The 22928-nt window shown below is 44.8% G+C and overlaps 1 protein-coding gene across 2 annotated transcripts; it reads right to left on the bottom strand.

The window, feature by feature from the left end:
• Nucleotides 1-825: 825 nt before the first annotated feature.
• On the bottom strand, nt 826-22857 carry actr6 (actin related protein 6). Of its 2 annotated transcripts, XM_007911605.2 has the most exons (11): nt 22751-22857; nt 22552-22669; nt 20898-20966; nt 19300-19423; nt 15844-15979; nt 15562-15618; nt 11069-11167; nt 10427-10505; nt 2317-2488; nt 1999-2137; nt 826-1394 (listed from the first exon to the last, which is right to left on the bottom strand). In XM_007911605.2, exons 1-11 carry the CDS (start codon nt 22816-22818, stop codon nt 1265-1267), a joined length of 1191 nt encoding a protein of 396 aa, XP_007909796.1. In that variant the 5' UTR covers nt 22819-22857; the 3' UTR covers nt 826-1264. The 2 variants fall into 2 exon arrangements, with proteins under 2 accessions (XP_007909796.1, XP_007909797.1); XM_007911606.2 differs by lacking the exon at nt 20898-20966.
• Between the last annotated feature and the right edge of the window lie 71 nt (nt 22858-22928).

The raw sequence follows: 22928 nt of genomic DNA, 5'->3' as shown, positions 1-22928 counted from the left end.
TCCCCCACCAAACTGAGTTTAGGAATCTTACCCAAACCTTTAAACACTCCAACAACAGCAGCAGCAGCAAAAATACATTTGTATGGCACCTTTCACATCGGCAGGACATCCCGAGGTGCTGGATAATCAGTGTTTTGGACCCGAGCTCGGGGTCAGGATTGGGGAGGTTAGGGGTAAGGAAGGTGACCAAAGGCACAGTCAAAGAGACGGGTCTTGAGGTAAGGGAGAGGGTGAGGTGAAGGGATTACGTGATGGAGTTCCAGAGGATGGGGGGGGGAAGAATGGCTGAAAGCCAGCCTGCCAATGGTCTTGCTGCACCCTCCTACCTCTGCAATGAACTCAAAACTTACACACCTGGCCGTCCACTTAGCTGGCACCAACCGGCCTGCTTCATCTCGTCTGTCCTACCCTTAATGTTCAGGCTTTCAGGGTATCTGTCCCCACCTTCTGGAGCTCCATCCCTAGAGTGCCTTTGACGTGCCTCCTTCAAGGTCCACCTTAAGTCCTTTTGATTGCTTTTGCCCCAGGTGCAACTAAGCCTTGGGTCCTCCTTTTGATGTGAAATGTGCCATTTAAGTGTAACTTTGTATTGTATGTGCAGGGAGGACAGTGCCCTCTGACAATAAAAGGCCAATTGGTATTCAGTGTTGTCCATTCTATCAGCAAGTACGTCCACCTGCATCTTTTGTGCCCCTCATTGGCAGGGGGGGGTGGAACCTCAGCCCAGTGTGAGCTGGGCTCAGCTTGCTTAGATCAAGCATACTTTGCTCTCACTTGAAATAGTGGCAAGTTTAAAATGTAGTGCAGATAAAGTCACAACAATAATAAGTAATAAATCTTTTATAGATGTGATTCAGACTCTGAACAATGAAATTGTGTCAAACAAGATCCTTTACAGTTGGAAAATCAACTACTAAAATAGCTTGTTGACATTTCTTTGATCTTTCTTGATCTCTTAAAGTTCATAATCATTTCGCCACACTACCAACATAAGCTATAACAGCAATTTGAATTGCATTCCACGTCATAAACACATAACAAAAAGATTATTTTACATATAATATATTCCACAGTCTTAAGCTTCACATAAGGCAAGGAAGATATTTTCACCTTCATAAACAATTCAACTTGTGCACAGGAACAGCATTAGTGTAAAGTGTTCCACTTCTCCCACATGTTCACAAGGTATCACTGCATCCCGTGCAAACTTCTCATCACCTTGACATCAATCACCAAATTTTTCAGTCATTGTTAGGTTGATGTTTCAAATATCAAATTTCTCCTCACAGATACTGTGCCCATTCTCTTCATAATCGTCTCTGGTAACTACCATATCCATGAAATCTGAACTTTCAGAAAGCAATTTTCCACCTTCCCATGAATGTGTGACAGGGCTGCAAGAACAAATCACCCAATTTTAGTTACTTCTGCGCCAAAGAGCAAAATCATCAAATGGCACACACAGCAAAGTGACTCAACTCCCCAGAAGGCACACTTTTCCTACACTTCCCTGTACAGTAGGATGTCAGATTGTCAAAGCACCAGATAAAATGTAATATGGAGATTACAGATTGAATAATCATGATGGGAATGTCTTATGAACTGATTAGCTCAGTATTAATAGGACTACTTGGTGACATCCCTACAGCAGTTCTTATTAGATCTCATGTGGTCTTTTTTGCTCAGAATAACTAGCAAGTGAGTCATTACTGCAGTGCTTGTTGCAAGATAGAACAGTTTACATCAGCTAAAAGCTTTCACCTGTTCGAGCAAATAATAAATCAGTATATTCAGTAATACACTGCATAAATAAGTGACAAAGAAGTATTACTGGTTCCAAAGAAAGACAACAAAGCTGGAAATGACAATGACAGACTGAACCTGTATATAAGATACTACTCAAAGTGAACATGGAGAGAAAAATAGGATACTGTATGTTCAAAACTAAAGGCACAAAACGATCTTAATGTTATGAAACATTTTGCTACATAAACTTACTTTTCAGGCAGTAAAACAGATACATCACACTCGCATGGAGTAAGTGATCTGACATCAGCATAAACTCGATCTCTAAACCCTGGGAGGAGGGTGTTGCCACCGGTCAAGATGATGTTGTTGTAGAAGTGAGGATGCATCTCTAATTTTTTTAAAATATAAACAAAATCATATTTGAACCAAAGGAAACTACAGACAGATATTTAAATGAGCAAATCGTTCATCAATAACTTTTCATGATACTTCGTTAATGAAGACGATGACTCCTTATATAAAACAAATCAGAAAAACAAAACATGCTCTACTTCTGAAACTGTATACCTTCAGGTAAATTTTGCACTGAATGAACAATTGCTTCCGGAATTCCCATCTCCTGAATACCAATGTCAGATGGGTGAAAGAGGATCTCAGGAACAGCAAATCTCTCATTTGTCAGACGTAGAATCTGCTCACTTGTCTTGTATTTCCCACTGAACACCATCTCTTCCCTGGGCTAAAAATAAAATCAGAAGAAATAAGCCCAGTATGCAAATCCTCAAAAAAACTAATAATCAAAATCAAATTTTGATCAAATTGTGAATAGGCATCATGTTCAATTTGCTCTGTTCATCAATCTGTTTATTTAGAGGAATTATAAACATAACAACAACAACAACAACAACAAGATTCCATTTATAGAGCGCCTTTCACGTCAGGAGGACGTCCCAAGGCGCTGCACAGTTGGGTCATGACCCGAGCAGGGGGGAAATGGTCAGGGTGAGGGGAGGGAAGGGAGGGAGAGAGGAGGGGGAAATGGTCAGGGTGAGGGGAGGGAAGGGAGGGAGCGAGGAGGAGGAAGAGAGTCGAGAGGGGAGCTGAAGGCACGGTCAAAGAGAAAGGTTTTGAGACCGGCCTTGAAGGAGGAAAGGGAGGAAGCAAGGCGAAGGCACTGGGGGATGGAGTTCCAGAGCCTCGGGGCTGAGAGGCTGAAGGCCCGACCACCGATAGTAGGGCGGTTGGGGCGGGGGACGTGGAGCAGACCGGAGCCAGAGGAACGGAGGGTACGGGCAGGTAGGTAGGGGGATAGTAGGTTGGAGAGGTAGGAGGGAGCAAGGCCGTGAATGGCCTTGTAGGTGAGGATGAGGATCTTGAAATCAATCCTCTGTGGGATGGGGAGCCAGTGGAGGCGAGTGAGGGTGGGAGTGATGTGGTCCCGAAGCCTGGTGCGGGACAGTACACGAGCTGCAGAGTTCTGAATGACCTGCAGCTTGTGGAGGGAGGTGGCGGGAAGGCCGGCGAGGAGAGAGTTCCCATAGTCCAGCCTTGAGGTGACAAAGGCGTGAACCAGGGTTTCAGCAGCGTGAGGGGTGAGGTAGTGCCGTAATCTGGCGATATTCCGGAGGTGATGGAAGGCGGTGCCAGTTGTGGTGCGGATGTGAGGGAGAAAGGACAGCTCAGGGTCGAACAAAACGCCGAGGTTCCTGACTGGCTTTGAGAGGTGGAGAGTGCAGCCTTGGATGCTGATGGTGTCAGCGCCTGAGGTGCGGAGGCGCTGACGTGAGCCAATCAGGAGGGCCTCGGTTTTTTGCACGTTGAGCTGAAGAAAGTTGTCTCTCGTCCAGGACTCGATGTCGGACAGGCAGGCTGTCAGGACATCGGTGGTCGTGGAGTTGAGAGTAGAGGAGGAAAGGTAGAGTTGGGTGTCATCCGCATACATGTGGAAGTTAACCCCAACGCCAGGAAAGGTGACCAGTTATCCCGTACACCCATTTGTTCACAACCTCCAAGACCCAGCCAAAATTCACCAACTGTTGAGTGCCCCCTCTCAGATACATGGCAGAACTGCTCAGAGGTTAAAGAAAGCTGAAACCCTATCTTCAATTAAACCCTGCAAGACAAAGCCCTAGTGGGTAGAATTGTCCTTGCTGGCTATGCATCCGGAAGCTTGCCAGACAGCGCCTTCAATGACAAACTGCATTTTTAGCTGGCTGAACTCCAGTAGTATTCCTACACACACTTGGGGGATCACAAGCCAAATATTATGCTCTGGGATTACATCCAGGATGCACTGCAGGCTACTGATCAATGGAAAGCTGATGCTGACTATTCCATATTAGGAACATAGGAACAGGAGTAGGCCATTCAGCCTTTCAAGCCTGTTCTGCCATTTAATTAGATCATGGCTGATCTGCACCTCAACTAATTCTTTCAATTCCAATACTGTCGTGAGTCAGCGAGTGCCAGAGCCTCAGAAACCACGGCAAACTGAGTGGGAAGATACGAGCAGCGAGAGATGAAAGCAAATGCGAGCAGCGAAGTACATGTACAGAGAACCCAGTAAAGAGAGGAGGGAACTGAGTGAGGTGGAACAGAGTGAGAATTCTGGTAGGGAATTAGGTGAGAGTAGGAATTCGGTGCAGAGAAGGAAGGAGGTGTAGGTGAGAACTTGTTTCGAACTCCTTGTAGAGGAGAAACAGAACCAGGGAGACCTCAGTGCAGGAGCCTTTTCGGGGCCTGCAGGAGATCGGAGAATGAAGTCGGGTGTAAAAAATGGGACAAAAAGCAAATACTGCAGATGCTGGAAATCTGACGTGAGTTTCGGTTGGTCTAGACACTCTCCCTAGGGCACCTAGACCAATGGTAACATTCCTGAGGAAGTAGGTGTTAAGGAGGCGTTAAGTAGTAAGGCGTGTGAACAAGGGACAACATTTGCAAAATCACTACTTACCCTGAAATTGTTATGGGTAAAATAAATTAAGGGGAAAATTAACTAAAGAAAAAAAGGCGAAGGTAAAACCTCTTGAATTTAAAAATATAAACAGAAATAATCCTAAACATCCTGTAGCTCAGTGGTTAGAGCACTCGCCTCTCAAGCGAGATACATGGGTTCAATTCCAGGCAGGGCAAAACCATGGGCAAGTTTCCTTACTCCACACGGTTAATAATAATCCTTCCAAAAAACAAAACTATAATAAATTGGTCATTTTCAATCCACGACTGTTTGTGGGACACTGCTGTATGCAATTGGCTGCCATATTTCACCCACAAATATACAGTCAATTCACTTTACAGCATATTTTGTATGAAGCGCTTTGAGACGTCTAGAAGATGTGAAAAGCGCTATATCAAATGCAAGGATTATGATTATTATTATAAACGTTAAGTGGAGAAGCTAGAAAGGAATAATGGCAACTCAGGTAAGTGGGAATTTATGGACAGTAAGACTGTCATTGATGGTCACTAAGACTGTCCTTGATGGTCACATCTGTGAGAAGTGCAGGTGTCTTGAGTCACTCCAGCTCAGGGTTTTTGACCTGGAGTGCACGTTAGAGACATTCCGACGCAAAACGGAAGGACAGTGGACAGCTTACTTCAGTACATAGCCACGCCAGATAGAGAGGTACAGGAAGAAGAGTGTGAGATTGATAGCCAGGGAGTATCAAGCGCTAGGGGCTAAATTAAAACACAGGACCTCAAAGGTGGTAATTTCTGGATTGCTAACCGAGCCACGTGCAAATTGGCATAAACAGATCAGGGAAATGAATGTGTGGCTGAAGGAGTGGTGTGAGGAGGGGTGCGGTTTCATGGGAGACTGGCACCAATACTGGCAAAGGAATGAGCTGTACTGCTGGGATGGGCTGCACCTGATCATAATATGATTGAATTTGACATTAGATTTGAGAAGGAGAAGGGAGAGTCCCAAACCAAGGTTTTAAATTTAAGTAAATTAATTTAATCCAGAGGATTGATTTCAAGATCCTCATCCTCACCTACAAGGCCATTCACGGCCTTGCTCCCTCCTACCTCTCCAACCTACTATCCCCCTACCTACCTGCCCGTACCCTCCGTTCCTCTGGCTCCGGTCTGCTCCACGTCCCCCGCCCCAACCGCCCTACTTTCGGTGGTCGGGCCTTCAGCCACTCAGCCCCCAGGCTCTGGAACTCCATCCCCCAGTGCCTTCGCCTTGCTTCCTCCCTTTCCTCCTTCAAGGCCGGTCTCAAAACCTTTCTCTTTGACCGTGCCTTCAGCTCCCCTCTCGACTCTCTTCCTCCTCCTCGCTCCCTCCCTTCCCTCCCCTCACCCTGACCATTTCCCCCCTGCTCGGGTCATGACCCAACTGTGCAGCGCCTTGGGACGTCCTCCTGACGTGAAAGGCGCTCTATAAATGGAATCTTGTTGTTGTTGTTGTTGTTGTAAGGCATACTTCGATGGGATGAGAAATATATTGACCACAGTAAACTGGGCTGAACTGTTAGTGGGTAAACCTGCAGATGAACAATGGGAAGTATTCAAAAAAGTATTTGATACAATACAGAACAAGTACATACCCCTAAAATGCAAAAGCTCCAATCGTATAGTTAAGCAACCACGGTGGACAAAAGAGGTTAGAGACTGTATCAAACTAAGACTATAACGAGACTATAAGAAATGGTTGACCTGTTAAATAAATACTTTGCCACCGTTTTCACAGTAGAGGATGAGAACAAAATACCAGCTGTACAGGGGAACCTAAAAATAACTCAAAGTGAAATGCTTAATAAAATTAATATAAATTAAAAAATGGTAATGGAGAAAATAATGAGATTCAAGATGAAACAAATCTCCAGGACCTGATCGTTTCCACTCCAGGATGTTAAAGGAAATAGGAGAGGAAATTGCAGAGGCATGTCATAATTTTCCAAAGCTCACTAGATTCGGGAAATGTGCCCTTAGATTGGAAAATTGCGAATGTCACCCTTTTATTTAAAAAGGGAGGAAGGGAGAAACCAGGAAACAACAGACCTGTCAGCTTAACATCAGTTGTAGAGAAAATACTGGAATCCATTCTTTCAGGGACAGAGTAACTGGACAGGTATGAGCTAGTCAGAGTCAGCATGGGTTTGTGAAGGGTAGATTGTGTCTGACTAATCTAGTTGGATTTTTTGAGGAGATCACTAACATGATGGATAAGAGCGTGTCTATGGATGTCTTTAACATGGACTTTCAGCAGGCATTTGATGAGGTTCCACACAAAAGTTTATTAGCGATAATGGAAGCGCATGGAGTCAGAGGTAACTTTGTGATTGGTAATTGATTGGGAGGCAGGAAACAGAGAGTAAGAGTAAAGGGAACGTTCTCTGATTGACGGGATGTGACAAATGGTGTCCTCCAGGGGTTTGTACTGGGACCCCAGCTATTCGCCATATATATATATATATATATATGACTTGGATGAAGGAATAGAAAGGTTTATATCCAAGTTTGCAGATGACACTAAGCTACAAGGTTCAGTAAGTTGTGTAGATAGAAGTAGGAGGTTACAAAGGGACTTAGACAGATTAAGTGAGTGAGCAGGAGGAGTTCAATGTAGGGAAGTGCGAGTTCATCCACTATGGACTGAACAAAGATAAAGCAGAATATTTTCTTAATGAGGAGAAATTAAGAACTGTGGAGGAGCAAAGAGATTTGGGTGTCCATAACCATAAATCACTAAAACCTAGTTCCCAGGTGCAAAAAGTAATCAAAAAGGTGAATGGAATGTTGGCCTTTACCTCAAAGGACCTGGAAAACAAAGGGGAAGAAATAATGCTTCAGCTGTATACAGCGTTAGTCAGACAACTTCTGGAGTGCATTCAAGTTTGGGCACCTCAGGAAAGGTATATTGGCCCTGGAGGGGGTGCAGTGCAGGTTCACCAGAATGTTACCAGGCCTAAAAGGGTTACATAAACTTGGGTTGTAATCCCATGAGTTTAGAAGGTTGGGGTGTGAATTGATTGAGGTATTTAAGATGATAAACAACAACAAGATTCCATTTATAGAGCGCCTTTCACGTCAGGAGGACGTCCCAAGGCGCTGTACAGTTGGGTCAAAACCCGAGCAGGGGGGGAAATGGTCGGGGTGAGGGGAGGGAAGGGAGGGAGCGAAGAGGGGGTAGAGAGTCGAGAGGGGAGGTGAAGGTACGGTCAAAGAGAAAGGTCTTGAGACCGGCCTTGAAGGAGGAAAGGGAGGAGGCGGCGAAGGCACTGGGGGATGGAGTTCCAGAGCCTTGGGGCTGAGAGGCTGAAGGCCCGGCCACCGATGGTAGGGCGGTTGGGGCGGGGGATGTGGAGCAGACCGGAGCCAGAGGAACGGAGGGTACGGGCAGGTAAGTAGGGGGATAGTAGGTCAGAGAGGTAGGAGGGAGCAAGGCCGTGAATGGCCTTGAAGGTGAGGATGAGGATCTTGAAATCGATCCTCTGGGGGATGGGGAGCCAGTGGAGGCGAGCGAGGGTGGGAGTGATGTGTCCCGAAGCCTGGTGCGGGACAGTACACGAGCTGCAGAGTTCTGAATGACCTGCAGCTTGTGGAGGGAGGTGCCGGGAAGGCCAGCGAGGAGAGAGTTCCCATAGTCCAGCCTTGAGGTGATAAAGGTGTGGACCAGGGTTTCAGCAGCGTGAGGGGTGAGGTAGTGCCGTAGACTGGCGATATTCCGGAGGTGATGGAAGGCAGTGCCAGTTGTGGCGCAGATATGAGGGAGAAAGGACAGCTCAGGGTCGAACAGAATCCCGAGATTCCTGACCGGCTTTGAGAGGTGGAGAGTGCAGCCTTGGATGCTGATGCTGTCAGCACCTGAGGTGCGGAGGCGCTGACGTGAGCCAATCAGGAGGGCCTCAGTTTTGCGCACGTTGAGCTGAAGAAAGTTGTCTCTCGTCCAGGACTCAACAACAACAACAACAAGATTCCATTTATAAAGCGCCTTCCACGTCAGGAGGACGTCCCAAGGCGCTGCACAGTTGGGTCATGACCCGAGCAGGGGGGAAATGGTCAGGGTGAGGGGAGGGAAGGGAGGGAGCGAGGAGGGGGGAAATGGTCAGGGTGAGGGGAGGGAAGGGAGGGAGCGAGGAGGGGGAAGAGAGTCGAGAGGGGAGCTGAAGGCACGGTCAAAGAGAAAGGTCTTGAGACCGGCCTTGAAGGAGGAGAGGGAGGAAGCAAGGCGAAGGCACTGGGGAATAGAGTTCCAGAGCCTAGGGGCTGAGAGGCTGAAGGCCCGACCACCGATGGTAGGGCGATTGGGGCGGGGGACGTGGAGCAGACCGGAGCCGGAGGAACGGACGGTACGGGCAGGTAGGTAGGGGGATAGTAGGTTGGAGAGGTAGGAGGGAGCAAGGCCATGAATGGCCTTGTAGGTGAGGATGAGGATCTTGAAATCAATCCTCTGGGGGATGGGGAGCCAGTGGAGGCGAGCGAGGGTGGGAGTGATGTGTTCCCGAAGCCTGGCGCGGGACAGTACACGAGCTGCAGAGTTCTGAATGACCTGCAGTGTGGAGGGAGGCGCCGGGAAGGCCGGCGAGGAGAGAGTTTCCATAGTCCAGCCTTGAGGTGACAAAGGCATGAACCAGGGTTTCAGCAGCGTGAGGGGTGAGGTAATGCCGTAGTCTGGCGATGTTCCGGAGGTGATGGAAGGCGGTGCCAGTTGTGGTGCGGATGTGAGGGAGAAAGGACAGCTCAGGGTCGAACAAAACGCCGAGGTTCCTGACTGGCTTTGAGAGGTGGAGAGTGCAGCCTTGGATGCTGATGGTGTCGGCGCCTGAGGTGCGGAGGCGCTGACGTGAGCCAGTCAGGAGGGCCTCGGTTTTTCGCACGTTGAGCTGAAGACTCGATGTCGGACAGGCAGCTGTCAGGACATCGGTGGTCGTGGAGTTGAGGGTAGAGGAGGAAAGGTAGAGTTGGGTGTCATCCGCATACATGTGGAAGTTAACCCCATGTCTGCGGATGATGTCACCAAGGGAGAGCATATAGAGGGTGAAGAGGAGGGGACCGAGGACAGAGCCCTGAGGGACACCACACGAGACAGTGCGGGGGGTGGAGGAAAAGCCATTCGTGGAAACTTAGTGAAGACGGTGGGAGAGATAAAGGGATTCGATAGGGTAGATGCAGAGAAGCTATTTCTTCTGGTGGGGGAATCCAAAACAAGGGGGCAGTCTTAAAATTAGAACCAGGCCATTTAAGAGTGAAATCAGGAAGCATTTTTTCACTCAAAGGATGGTAGAAATCTGGAATTCTCTCCCCCCAAAGGCCGTGGTTGCTGGATCCATCCATACCTTCAAGCGTGAGTTGGTAGATCAGGGTATTAAGGGAAACGGGGAGAAAACAGGAAATTGGAATTGAAAGGATTAGTTGAGGTACAGATCAGCCATGATCTAATTAAATGGTGGAACAGGCTCGAATAGCTGAATGGTCTACTCCTGTTCCTATATGTAGAGTCAGTGCTAAGTACAATATAATGTCCACGTGAAACAATGTAGGCGTCAGTATCTTGCAAAATAAGCTTTAAAGATACAGTAAAATTAGAAATTACTGAAAGACCATATAAGATACAATTTATATGCCGATTCTGTTTTAATAAGAATACATTTCCAGATGGATTACGCAATGCTTAACTTACTATCAGAAATGCCCAAGGGGAAAATTTGCAATCCATTTTTTATTTTACCTTGCAGAAACCCTTCTTAATAGTGCTGAAATCTGGAAGAATGTAGTCTCTCATTACTGTGTTTGCTTCACCTTTTAGCCTAAAAAAATTAATAGCATCAATTGTTTGAAAACTTTCAATGTAAATGATTGTTCTTAATAGTTATTTTTAATATATATGTGTCCTCCTCGGTGGGGAAATTAAAAGTGTTACAACATACCAGTTTTTACATATGCTGGGAATGGAGTGAACAACCCTACTGGAAGACTACTGGGTAAATTAGGGTTTTTTTAACTCAGAATTCCAAAGCCATTTAAAAACATGCATGCTGCCTGGGAAAGTATTTTGCTTTCCATTCTAAGTCTGTTTGGGGGAGATTCCACTGAACAAACTTTGAATCAATCCACCACCCTTCATTTGGTAAATCAATAAGTCAATTCCACTGACTTAGAATCTAAGAAAACAGTAGAAAATTTAGATCTGTTCTTGTTGGAAAAGATACTTCAGGGATAGATCCCCAGTTATATCTCCAATGAAATGCAAGGAAGAAGTACTACAGTTTCTTATTTTAAAATGTTATTTATAATTGAATGTTAGATACTGTGATTGGTTTGGCCTTCAGGGAGGAGTGTATGGCTTCAATAAATCAGTGCAGGGACTCACTGTGCAATTTCCATGTCCTTGTAGAAGTCTTGTGACACATAACATACGTCTTCCTTTACTTGATTGATAACATGGGTCTCATCCATCACATGCAACTGCCTATAAAAGATTTTAATTAAGATTCTAAAAATATTCACAATTATTTACAATGGTGTTGAATCAAATGTACAAAAAAATCAGAAATACAAATTACCAACAACAAAATTACATTTATATTTATATTATATTTGTTGAATATTTAGCGACACTAAATTTTGATGATTAGAATAATAATTGGACTGCAGAGAATAATCATTCAGACTGAATTATTCTTCAGATACTACAATGACAACTCAAGATAGATTTGTGTTGTGTAATTTGGTTTAAACAAATAGTTATAAAGATAACATAAATACTGCAGAAACGAAAAAGGTAATAGGAAGTTATCACAAAAGGAGTAACAAGTCAAAAAGTGTGAGAAGAACATTGGCAGGGCGTATAGGCATGTTGGGGACAGTTACCCAAATAGAGTTATGTATACAAATGCAAGTAGCATAAGAAATAAAACAAGTGCGTTAGAAGCACAAATTCAGCTTAAAGGGTATGATCTAGTAGCCATTCCAGGGACCTGGTTATAAGCTGGGCAGGACTGGAAGCTAAATATTCCAGGCTACAAGATCTTTAGAAAAGGCAGGGACATTGGGAAAGGAGGAGTAGCAATATTGATAAAATACACTATTACACTCGTGGAAAGGAAAGATTTCAGTAAGGACAATCAGGTAGTGGATTCTACCACTGTGGGTAGAATTAAGGAATTAAGGAGGTCTGTTGGGAGTAGTCTATAGACCTTCAGAGAGTTCTGATGTAGTGGGGAAATGTATAAATACGGAGATCAGGGAAGCATGTAGCAAAAGCAATGTGGTTATAGTGGCAGATTTTAATTTTCTGGGAGAAGCAGGACATCTCCCTGAGGCAGGCAACACATTTCTAGAATGTATTCAGGACTGTTTTTTGGAACAATATGTTTTAGAACCAACAAGGGAACAAGCCAAACTGGATTTGGTATAAGGAAATGAGCCAGAACTAGTTAACAATTTGACAGTAAGGGAACATCTTGCCAATAGTGATCATAATATAATTGAATTTGACATTGGATTTCAGACGGAAAAGGGAGAGTCCCAAACCAAGGTTTTGAATTTAAGTAAGACAAATTTCGATGGGATGAGAAATATATTGACCACAGTAAACTGGGCTGAACTGTTAGATGAACAATGGAAGTATTCAAAAAAATATTTGATACAATACAAAACAAGTACATACCCCTAAAATGCAAAAGCTTCAATCGTGCAGTTAAGCAACCATGGTGGACAAAAGAGGTTAGAGATCATATCAAACTAAAAGAAAAGGCTTACTCAAAAGCAAGAAAAAGTAGGAATGCTAAAAAGACTGGGAAAACTACAAAAAGCAACAAAAGGATACAAAGAAAGTAATAAGAGGAGCAAAAAGGGAGTATGAGAAAAAACTTGCAAGGGATATTAAAACCAAAAGTAAAAGCTTTTATAAATACATTAAAAGAGAATGGTAAGGGGGAATGTGGGTCCGTTAAAGACAGATGTAGGTGAGACTATAACGGAAAAGAAGGAAATGGCTGACTTGCTAAATAAATACTTCGCTACCGTTTTCACAGTAGAGGATGAGAACAAAATATCAGCCGTAGAAGGGAAACTAAAAATAAGTCAAAGTGAAATGCTTAACAAAATTAATATAAATTAAAAAATTGTAATGGAGAAAATAATGAGATTTAAGATGAAACAAATCTCCAGGACCTGATCGTTTCCACTCCAGGATGTTAAAGAAAATAGGAGAGGAAATTGCAGAGGCATGTCATAATTTTCCAAAGCTCACTAGATTTGGGAAATGTGCCCTTAGATTGGAAAATTGCGAATGTCACCCTTTTATTTAAAAAGGGAGGAAGGGAGAAACCAGGAAACAACAGACCTGTCAGCTTAACATCAGTTGTAGGGAAAATATTGGAATCCATTCTTTCAGGGACAGAGTAACTGAACACCTGGTCAGGTATGAGCTAGTCAGAGTCAGCATGGGTTTGTGAAGGGTAGATTGTGTCTGACTAATCTAGTTGGATTTTTTGAGGAGATCACTAACAAGGTGGATAAGAGCGTGTCTACGGATGTCTTTAACATGGACTTTCAGCAGGCATTTGATAAGGTTCCACACAAAAGTTTATTAGCGATAATGGAAGCGCATGGAGTCAGAGGTAACTTTGTGATGTGGCTTGGTAATTGATTGGGAGGCAGGAAACAGAGAGTAAGAGTAAAGGGAACGTTCTCTGATTGACGGGATGTGACAAGTGGTATCCCCCAGGGGTCTGTACTGGGACCCCAGCTATTCGCCATATATATAAATGACTTGGATTAAGAAATAGAAAGGTTTATATCCAAGTTTGCAGATGACACTAAGCTACAAGGTTCAGTAAGTTGTGGAGATAGAAGTAGGTTACAAAGGAACTTAAACAGATTAAGTGAGTGAGCAAAGCTGTGGCAGGTGGAGTTTAATGTAGGGAAGTGCGAGGTCATCCACTATGGACCGAAAAAAGATAAAGATAGTGGAGTCCAGTAGCTCAGTGGTTAGAGCACTCGCTTTGCAAGCGAGAGACCCGAGTTCAATTCCAGGTAGGGCGAAACCTTGGGCAAGTTTCCTTACTCCACACAGAGCCTAATAATCCCTCCAAAAAAAAAAAAACAATAATAAGAAATTGGTCACTTTCAATCCATGACTGTTTGTGGGACATTGCTGTGCGCAATTGGCTGCCGTGTTCGCCCACAAATATACAGTCAATTCACTTTAGAGTATATTCTGTGAAGCGCTTTGGGACGTCCTCCCGACGTGAAAAGCGCTATATCAAATGCAAGGATTATTATTATTAAAGCAGAATATTTTCTTAATGGGGAGAAATTAAGAGAAGTAAAGCGATTTGGGTGTCCATATCCATAAATCATTAAAAATTAGTTCCCAGGTGCAAAAAGTAATCAAAAAGGTGAATGGAATGTTGGCCTTTACCTCAAAGGGCCTGAAATACCAAGGGAAAGAATTGATGCTTCAGCTGTATACAGAGTTAGTCAGACAACATCTGGAGTACTGTGTTCAGTTTTGGGCACCTCAGGAAAGACATATTGGTCCTGGAGGGGGTGCAGCACAGGTTCACCAGAATGTTACCAGGCCTAAGTGATAAGTTATGAGGAAAGGCTGCGTAAACTTGGATTGTAATCCCTTGAGTTTAGAAGGCTGAGGCGTGATTTGATTGAAGCATTCAAGATGATAAAGGGATTTGATAGAATAGATACAGAGAAGCCATTTCCTCTTGTAGGGAATCCAAAACAAAGGGGCATACTCTTAAAATTAGACGCAGGCCATTTAAGAGCGAAATCAGAAAGCATTTTTTCACTCAAAGGGTGGTAGAAATCTGGAATTCTCTCCCCCAAAAGGCCGTGGATGCTGGATCCATCCACGTCTTCAAGAGTGAGGTTGATAGATTTATATGGTAGGTCAGGGATTAAGGGATATGGGAAGAAAGAAGGAGATTGAAATTGAAAGGATTAGTTGAAGTACAGATCAGCCATGATCTAATCACCCTGTCTGGAATTGAACTTAGGTCTCTCACTTGCAAAGTGAGTGCTCTAACCACTGAGCTTCAGGACTCCACTCTGTTTAGGAACGGTAAGAAATGTTATTACATTTTATTAGTAAAACGTAGGTCAGTGGTGGCCAACCTGTGGCCCATAAGTGGCTGTGCGGTCGTCAAGAAGCGCACCCCCCCACACCCTTCGTGCCCCCGAACATTTGTACGAGTCTAGCTAACTCTGTATTTAATTGGTTATATGTTTTCAGTTTTTGACATAAATCAAGAAATATTCAATCAAGAAAATTTATTTTGTTGGCCGACCATAAAGGCTGGACATCACTGGTTCAGGTGTTCTAATTGATACAGTGAGGTTAATACAGTGAAAGATAATAACACATGAATTACAATATGTACAATACTTCCAAAAACAACCCAGATAGCAAATGTTTCATGCTTTGCTATCATTAGTTGGTCAAGTGACACAAGCAGCAGAAGACGTACTAAATGATATAAACTCTGCCTCTGTCTGTAAATTCTTTAATCCCTTCAAATCCATCCTGTCCCCATTTCAAATACTGTACTTTCTATTTGCAACCAAACATTATTGGATACACAATACATACCATCTAAAGGTTTATTGCTTGGAGGCTTCATTTAATATAAGGAAACCCCACTATAATTTGTTATAAAATACTTTTTTTGTAACATTAGACAAGTCTTAGTCAAATCAGTCTGAGCTGTTTCTTGGTAGAAATCTATCCTGATATGAGACATACAATGGCTCAGAAATCTGTTGAACCCAACACCTGAATTAGCAATACTGATGGAATTACTGGCCATTTCTCTAGCAGTATAATTTGTAGAAGCCACATACCTGTATGAGATGATTTCCTTGAGATGATTGGCTAGTAGCTTTCCACCAACATTTATCCTATGGATGTCAGAATTAAACAGATTATGCAAACACCTACAACCTGAAAGTGAGTAGGAACCTAACGAGTTTAGTGCGTAGGAATCTTTTAAACTGCATTGAGAGTTTAACCAAGTTAAGTAATCAGCATATCCTTCCGGCTTTACTTATATCAGTAATGGAAATCATGGAAACAGAAATGTTGTATATAAACTGTAATAAAGAAATCTACATGTATAGATTTACCTGCAAATACCTTCATTCATTTTTTTCCCTTTACAATAAGGTACAATGTGTGTGAAAGAGTAGCCGCTGTCCACCACGAGACAGCAAAGTTCAGACTTATTCTCTTGAAAGTACTTGTGAGCACTCAACGTTCCAGCTGTAAAACACACTTAGAATATTTAAAACACACTGGATCTGAAATATTCTTACACACACATATTACAATTTTCTTTCAGAGTTCAGTTATTGAATGCCCTTTGTAATGCTTTATTTTTAATAATAATCCTTGCACTTTGATATAGCGCCTTATCAACTCTTTGAGTCACCTGAAAGTGCTTCACAGAATATACTACGTCAAGTGAATTGACTGAATTTGTGGGCGAAACGTGGCAGCCAATTGTGCACAGCAGTGTCCCACGAAGAGTCGTGGATTGAAGTGACCAATTTATTATTATTTTTTTGAAGGAATTATTACCCCCGTAAAAGCGATCCGCCAATCGACAACCGGGTTCCTACTTACTGCTAGGTAAACAGAGGCATGTGGAGTAAGAAAACTTACCCAACATTTCGCCCCTGCAGGGAATCAAACCCAAGTTTCTCGCTTGTGAGGCGAGCGCTCTAACCACTGAGCTACAGGACTCCACGTTTAAGACTTCTAAGTCAATCCCCCAAATGGCCTCTCAGTGAGCTTGAACAGTATACTGCGATTCCCGCGGTACAAAGAACAGCCCAGACCCACCCAGATAATAATTAACCAGAATTATCAATCTCAATCTCTGAATTTAGGAGACAATATATCAGCAATCTCTCTGAGACTGTTTGCCTATTCACATTTATTTAAACAACAAGATTGCATAATTTGTACAGTGTCTTTCACATCGGGAGGACATCCCAAGGCGTACAGCATTTCAGACCCGAGCTGGGGTCGAGGGGAGGGGAAGAGGGGTGGGCGATGGCATGGTCCAAAAGGAGGGTCTTGGGGTGGGACTTAAAGGAGGCTAAGGAGGGGCGAGGCGCAGTGACTGAGGGATGGAATTCCATAGGTTGGCTGAAGGCTCTCCCGCTAATGGTGGGGCGGGTGGGTTGTGGACGTGGAGCAGGCCAGAGCCAGCTGAGCGGAGGGAACGGGTGGGTTGGTAGGGGGTTAGGAGGTCGCAGAGATAGGGTGGGGCGAGGCCATGGAGGGCTTTGTATGTGAGGACCAGGATCTTGAACGGGATCCTCTGAAGGATAGGGAGCCAGTGGAGTCAGGTGAGAGTGGGGGAGATGGGGTCACGGAGTTTGATGCAGGAGAGGACACGGGCTGCAGAGTTCTGGATTAACTGCAGCCTGTGGAGGGAGGAGTTGGGAAGACCGACAAACAGGGCGTTTGCATAGTCGAGCCTGGAGATGATGAAGGCATGAACAAGAGTTTTAGCGGCCTAAGAGGTGAGGTAGTGGCGGAGTTGGGCAATCTTACGTTGGTGAGGGAAGGTAGAGCGGGTCATGGCTTGAATGTGGGGGAGAAAAGACAGTTGAGGGTCGAACAAGACACCTTGGTTCCTGACTGGCTTGGTGAGGTGGAGTGTGCAGCCATGGAGGTTGATGTTGCCAGAGCCTGAGGCACTGGCGCGAGCCCATCAGGAGGGCCTCAGTCTTGTTCGCATTCAACTGTAGGAAATTTGTCCTCATCCAGGACTTGATGTCCGACAGGCAGTCTGTCAGGACAGTAGTGGAACTCTATCCCCCAGTGCCTTCGCCGCCTCCTCGCTTTCCTCCTTCAAGGCCGGTCTCAAGACCTTTCTCTTTGACAGTGCCTTCAGCTCCCCTCTCGACTCTCTACCCCCTCCTCGCTCCCTCCCTTCCCTCCCCTCACTCTGACCATTTCCCCCCTGCTCGGGTCCTGACCCAACTGTACAGCGCCTTGGGACGTCCTCCCGACGTGAAAGGCGCTCAATAAATGGAATCTTGTTGTTGTTGTTGTGGTCCTGGAGTTGAGGGTGGAGGCAGAAAGATAGAGTTGGGTGTTATCCGCATACATGTGGAAGTTGACCCCATGTCACCAAGGGGGAGTATGCAGATGTTAAAGAGGAGAGGGCCAAGGACAGAGCCCTGGGGGACGCCAGATGTGACAGTGTGGGGGCTGGAGGAGAAACCATTAGAGACAACGGAAGTGGAGACGGTGAGAGATAGGAATCAAACCAGGCAAGGGCAAGTCCGTGAAGATTGAATAAAGTGGAGAGGCGGTGTATGAGGATGGAGTGGTCTACAGTGTCAAAGGCGGCAGAGAGGTCGAGGAGGACAAGGGAGGCAGAGGGAGTCCTGATCACAGATGTTCAGAATGTCATTAGTGACTTTGACCAGGGCTGTTTCCGTGCTGTGGGCAGCGCAGAAGCCGGATTAGAGGGGTACAAAGAGGGAATGGTGAGAGAGAAAGGAGCGGAGCTGTGATGCGACGACTCGTTCCAGGACCTTGGGGAGGAATGGGAGGTTAGAGATGGGGTGAAAGCTGGAGAGGAGGGATGGATCCAGGGGAGGTTTTTTCAGGATGAGGGTGATCACGGCTGTTTTTAGGGGGGTGGGAACTGAACCGGTAGACAAGGAGAGGTTGATGACATCAGACGGAGAGGGGCCAGAAGGTGGAGCTGGGAGACGAGGAGAGAAGTGGGGATGGGATCGAGGGAACAGGTGGTGGGTTTGAGTTTGCAGACAGTCGTGGTGAGGGAGGAGGGAGAGATAGGGTCGAAGGAGTATGGGGTGGGGGGATGGGTGGGGGGTGGGTCAGGAGGGAGAGGTGATGTGGGGGTGGGTGACTGTGGACGGGGCTGATGTGGCTGAACGTATTCCCTCAATTTTAGATTCGAGAAAGTTCAGCATCAAGCACAGATAAATCACTACAATTTCAGTTTAGATAGAACTTAAGTAAAAGAGAAATAAAATAACCTTCCACTGAAGGTTTAGCAATTCCAGAATGCACACAATACAAAATTACATTTGTATAGCTGCTTCCACGTTGGGAGGACGTCCTAATGCACTGAAGTTTCACAACGGCGCAATTCATAACTTCTAAAAGCACTCAAGCATATTTTTGTTTGTCTTCCTGCTCTCCCCAGTTTTACAGCTTGTTTCTTGTACCCTGTTGCCACAGCCCCATCTCATTATGCACCCAATTATGTCAATACAACAGACATAGTTTCATCTCCTGTAAGTTGCAAACGTGAATTGAGAAGTTATTTATGCAAAATCAATTAATACAAGTGTAGGACTAAGATGTAACAGTTCTCAAAGGAATGATAACATATTCCCTCCAATATGCAGATTGTGGACCTGAAACCCAAAGTCCAGAAAAGCATCTTGATGGTCTGGGAACTGAAACTGTGCCATTTATTTGTTTTCCCTTAGTTTTTTTAAGAAATTGTCACATGGACAATGTAAATCTATTTTAACAGTCACATTAGTACACAATATTAGAAAATAAACCTCAATATTAACACACACCATTTGTCCGGTAGACTTCTTGGAACTGATATTCTTCAAATAAGATTTCATTCATGGACTCTTGGATTGAATTAAAATTAAAATAGGGTTCTGTAATAAGTATAGTGGTTTCAGAAAAATCCACCTGTGGGGAAATAGGAAAAATATTCTGATGCTGTAATCATATATTATAATAAAAACCTTCTTTCAAAAAACATTTAATAATAATATAATCCTTGCAATTGACATAGTGCCTTATCACGTCTTCGCAATATCTCAAAAGCGCTGTAAAGTGAATTGCCTGCACATTTTTGTAGGCCCATTTAGAAAACTCTAGTTCGAACTACACAACTAAAGATGTGGAGGCAATCACAACACTTTAGTGGCTACCATAATGGCTATTAACTACTATCTAAAGGTAAACAGGTAACAAAGAGCTAGACTGACAACCCTGACTTCCAGGCTAGACTATGCTAACTCTCTGCTCACTGGACTTCTCAACTCTTCCCTCCACAAGCTACAGATCATCAAAAAACTCTGCAGCTCATATCCTCTCCTAAACTAGGCTCCGTGAGCCTAGTATCATTCCCATCGTCACCTGGCTCTACTGCTTCCTATCCACCACAGGATTGAGCTCAAGATCCTTGCCCTCACTTTTAAATCCCATCCCATTCTTGTCCCACCCTACCTCTTAAACCCTACCAATCCATCTGCTCCTTCCAATTCATCAGCACTGACCTTCTTCATTTTTCCTGCTCCACCATCGGAGGGGGTCTTTCAGCTTACCTGCCCCTAATCTCCGCAACTTCATCCTGGAGTTCCTTCGCTTAACACCTTCCCTCACCTCCTTCAAGGTCTGTCTCAAGACCTTCCTTCTTGATCACATCTTCAGTTATCTTTTCCCCCCCACCCCTTTGGCCCCCAACCCTTCCGAATCCAACCCCCTGTTCGAGTGCCAAACTATCCAGCACTTTGGGGCATCTTCCCAATGTGAAACACAATAAAACACAATTTATTGTTGTTGACTGAGCCAGGCTGATAACAGATCTAATGCCAAATCCAACTTTTTGCAGGAACAGTACTTTTTTTAAGTAAACAAGAAATCAAATTCAATCAAGGCAATTTGTCAAAAGATTTTTACACTGAAAAGATATTTTGGAGAAAATAAAGATCTTTCAGCAATGCATCATGCTAGTAGGAAAAACTTAAGTGTACACAAATTCAAGAGGACTAAGTAAAGTTGAACAATTTTACAAGTAGGCCAACAAAAGAAAAAAAACCTAACAAAAACTAAACTAACTTTGAGCATGTTCATATATACTTCCAGGCGAAAGTATAGGCAGGGTGAAACGTTGAGCAAGCTTCCCTACTCCACACGCCTCTGTTCACCAGCAGTAAATAGGAACCTGGTTGTTAGTCATTTGGCGGATCGCATTTCCGGGGCCAATAAATGCTTAAAAAACATAATAATAATGTGGTCACTCAATCCATGGCTGTTTGTGGGACCCTGCTGTGCGCAATTGGCACAACAGTATATTCTGTGAAGTGCTTTCAGACGACCCGAAGACGTGATAAGGCGCTATATCAAATGCAAGGATTATTATTATTCAAGAACTTACCTTATACATTTCCCTGCCAAACAATTGGTCCCACACTTGCCTCTGAACATCCCAGTTAACCAAATACCCCTGAAAGTGAACAATTTTGAATCAATATGATAAATTCAAATGCTAGTATTGCTCTAAAATAATTCATGTGATCTTTCATGTTTCTGTACTTTCCTCTTAACTAAGGGTTGCTTTTTCCAGAAATTTTAATATCAGAATTACACTTTCAAACAGGAAAATTACTATTGAGCAACAAATGTAACATTAATGCTTACATTTGATACAGTTCCTTTCATGTCATCCACATATTAAAGCACTTAAAAGAGGTTTATTGTGGTGTACTGACTGCGTATTTTGCAGGTAAACACAGCAACTAATTCACCACAGCAATACAAAGAGCCATGAAGTAAATGACCAGTTTAATCCGGGGGAGTGTTGACAAGAAACCAGGAGAAACTACCTCCTCTTTTCAAGCAGCGCCATGGGATCTTTAATGTCAACCTTAACAGGCAGGCAGCATCTTGGTTTAACATTGTGTACAAAAGGACAGCACCTACAACAATGCAGTCAGTGCCCTCCCTTTCCCCAGCATTGGGGTGTCAGGCTGGTGAGACTATCCCAGTTCAAAAGCCCCATCATAGGGCTTGATCCCACTAGCTTCTTTCTCAGAGTAGAGAATGGTACCCTAAGTGAGGATTTCGACAATGTCATCCACCGACATGGGTTCAACTTCCACATGTATGCTGATGACACCCAAATCTACTTCTCCTCCATCTGCAACTCCCAGTCTGCTGATGTCTTGTCAGCTTGTTTAACAGACATCACAGCCTGGATGAGCGCAGATCTCCTGCAGGTGAATGTCAGCAAGTCTGAAACATAGTCTTTGGCTCCTGTCAATGTCCTCTCTCCTCAACCTCCCTGGGATTGCCCTCAGAATCAATGAACCCATGCCCAACTTAGGTATAAGGTTCAATCCCCAGCTTTCCTTTCTACCCCACATCAGTTTCTTGACCAGGACCGCTATTTTCCACCTCCATCACATTGCCACCCTCGTTCCATACCTCACAATCAATGCAGCTGAAACCCTCGTCCACACCTTCGTCATGTCCCGGCTGGACTATTTGAATGCCCTCCACGATACACAAAATTCAATTAATGCAAAACTCCACCCGCACAAAACTCTATCCCCAACACACCAGTCCTTGCCAGGCTCTACTGGCTCCCAATTACCAAATGGATTAATTTCAAGATCCTCTCAATTGTTTTCAAATTCCTTCATACCCTCGCACCTCTCTACCTATCCAACCTGCTTATCCCCTACTCCACCACCTGCTGCCTCTGCGCAGCTGGCTCCGTCCCTCTGTTTGTCCCTCGCCCCCTGCACTCCACCATTGGTGGCTGTGCCTTCATCCGCTCCACCAGAAGCTCTGGAACTCTCTCCCTCAATCCCTCTGCGTAGCCCTTCCTTCCCTCCCTCCACATCTTCAAATTCTGTGTAATACCTTCCTATTTGAATATGCTTATGGTCACCCCCCCTCTCCCCCTCCATCTTCCACTGGGTCAGTGTCACTCCACCACTGTGAAGGGGTCGGGGACTCTACCCATGTGAAGGGCGCTATATGAATGCAAGTTGTTGTTGTGTACGGAACTCGGTGCGGGCCCTGACCTTCTGGAAAGGAAGGATGTAGTAGAGGCCTGAGGGGTCCTTGATCTCGTCTATCTGGTTGGCGGTGAAGGTTTTCAGTCGAGCCGTTTTCGACCTGAACTGGCAGTTGGGGATGACGCTGTAAGAGAAGCCAAACGGTGAGTGAAATGATCGCTGAACCCGGTGTCCGCTGCCTGAGGGAGAAGCTGGTGTCACGCACCTGACCTGCTCCTCGCTGTAGCCGATCTTGGCGGTCGCCGCCCCGCTGTCCAGCACCAGCGTCGCCATCTTCACCCCAGCAACAGCCGGCAAACCAGCCAATCAGCGGCCAGGGCGCTGCGCCTGCGCACTGAGAGGCGGAAGCTCTGAGCCTGTGGCTGGGAACATGGGGAAGCGCA

This window comes from Callorhinchus milii, unplaced genomic scaffold (assembly GCF_018977255.1).
Source record: "Callorhinchus milii isolate IMCB2004 unplaced genomic scaffold, IMCB_Cmil_1.0 Scaffold5, whole genome shotgun sequence".
NCBI lineage: Eukaryota > Metazoa > Chordata > Chondrichthyes > Chimaeriformes > Callorhinchidae > Callorhinchus > Callorhinchus milii.
The sequence above is the reverse complement of the archived record's forward strand: the minus strand, read 5'-3'. Positions and strand labels throughout refer to the sequence as shown.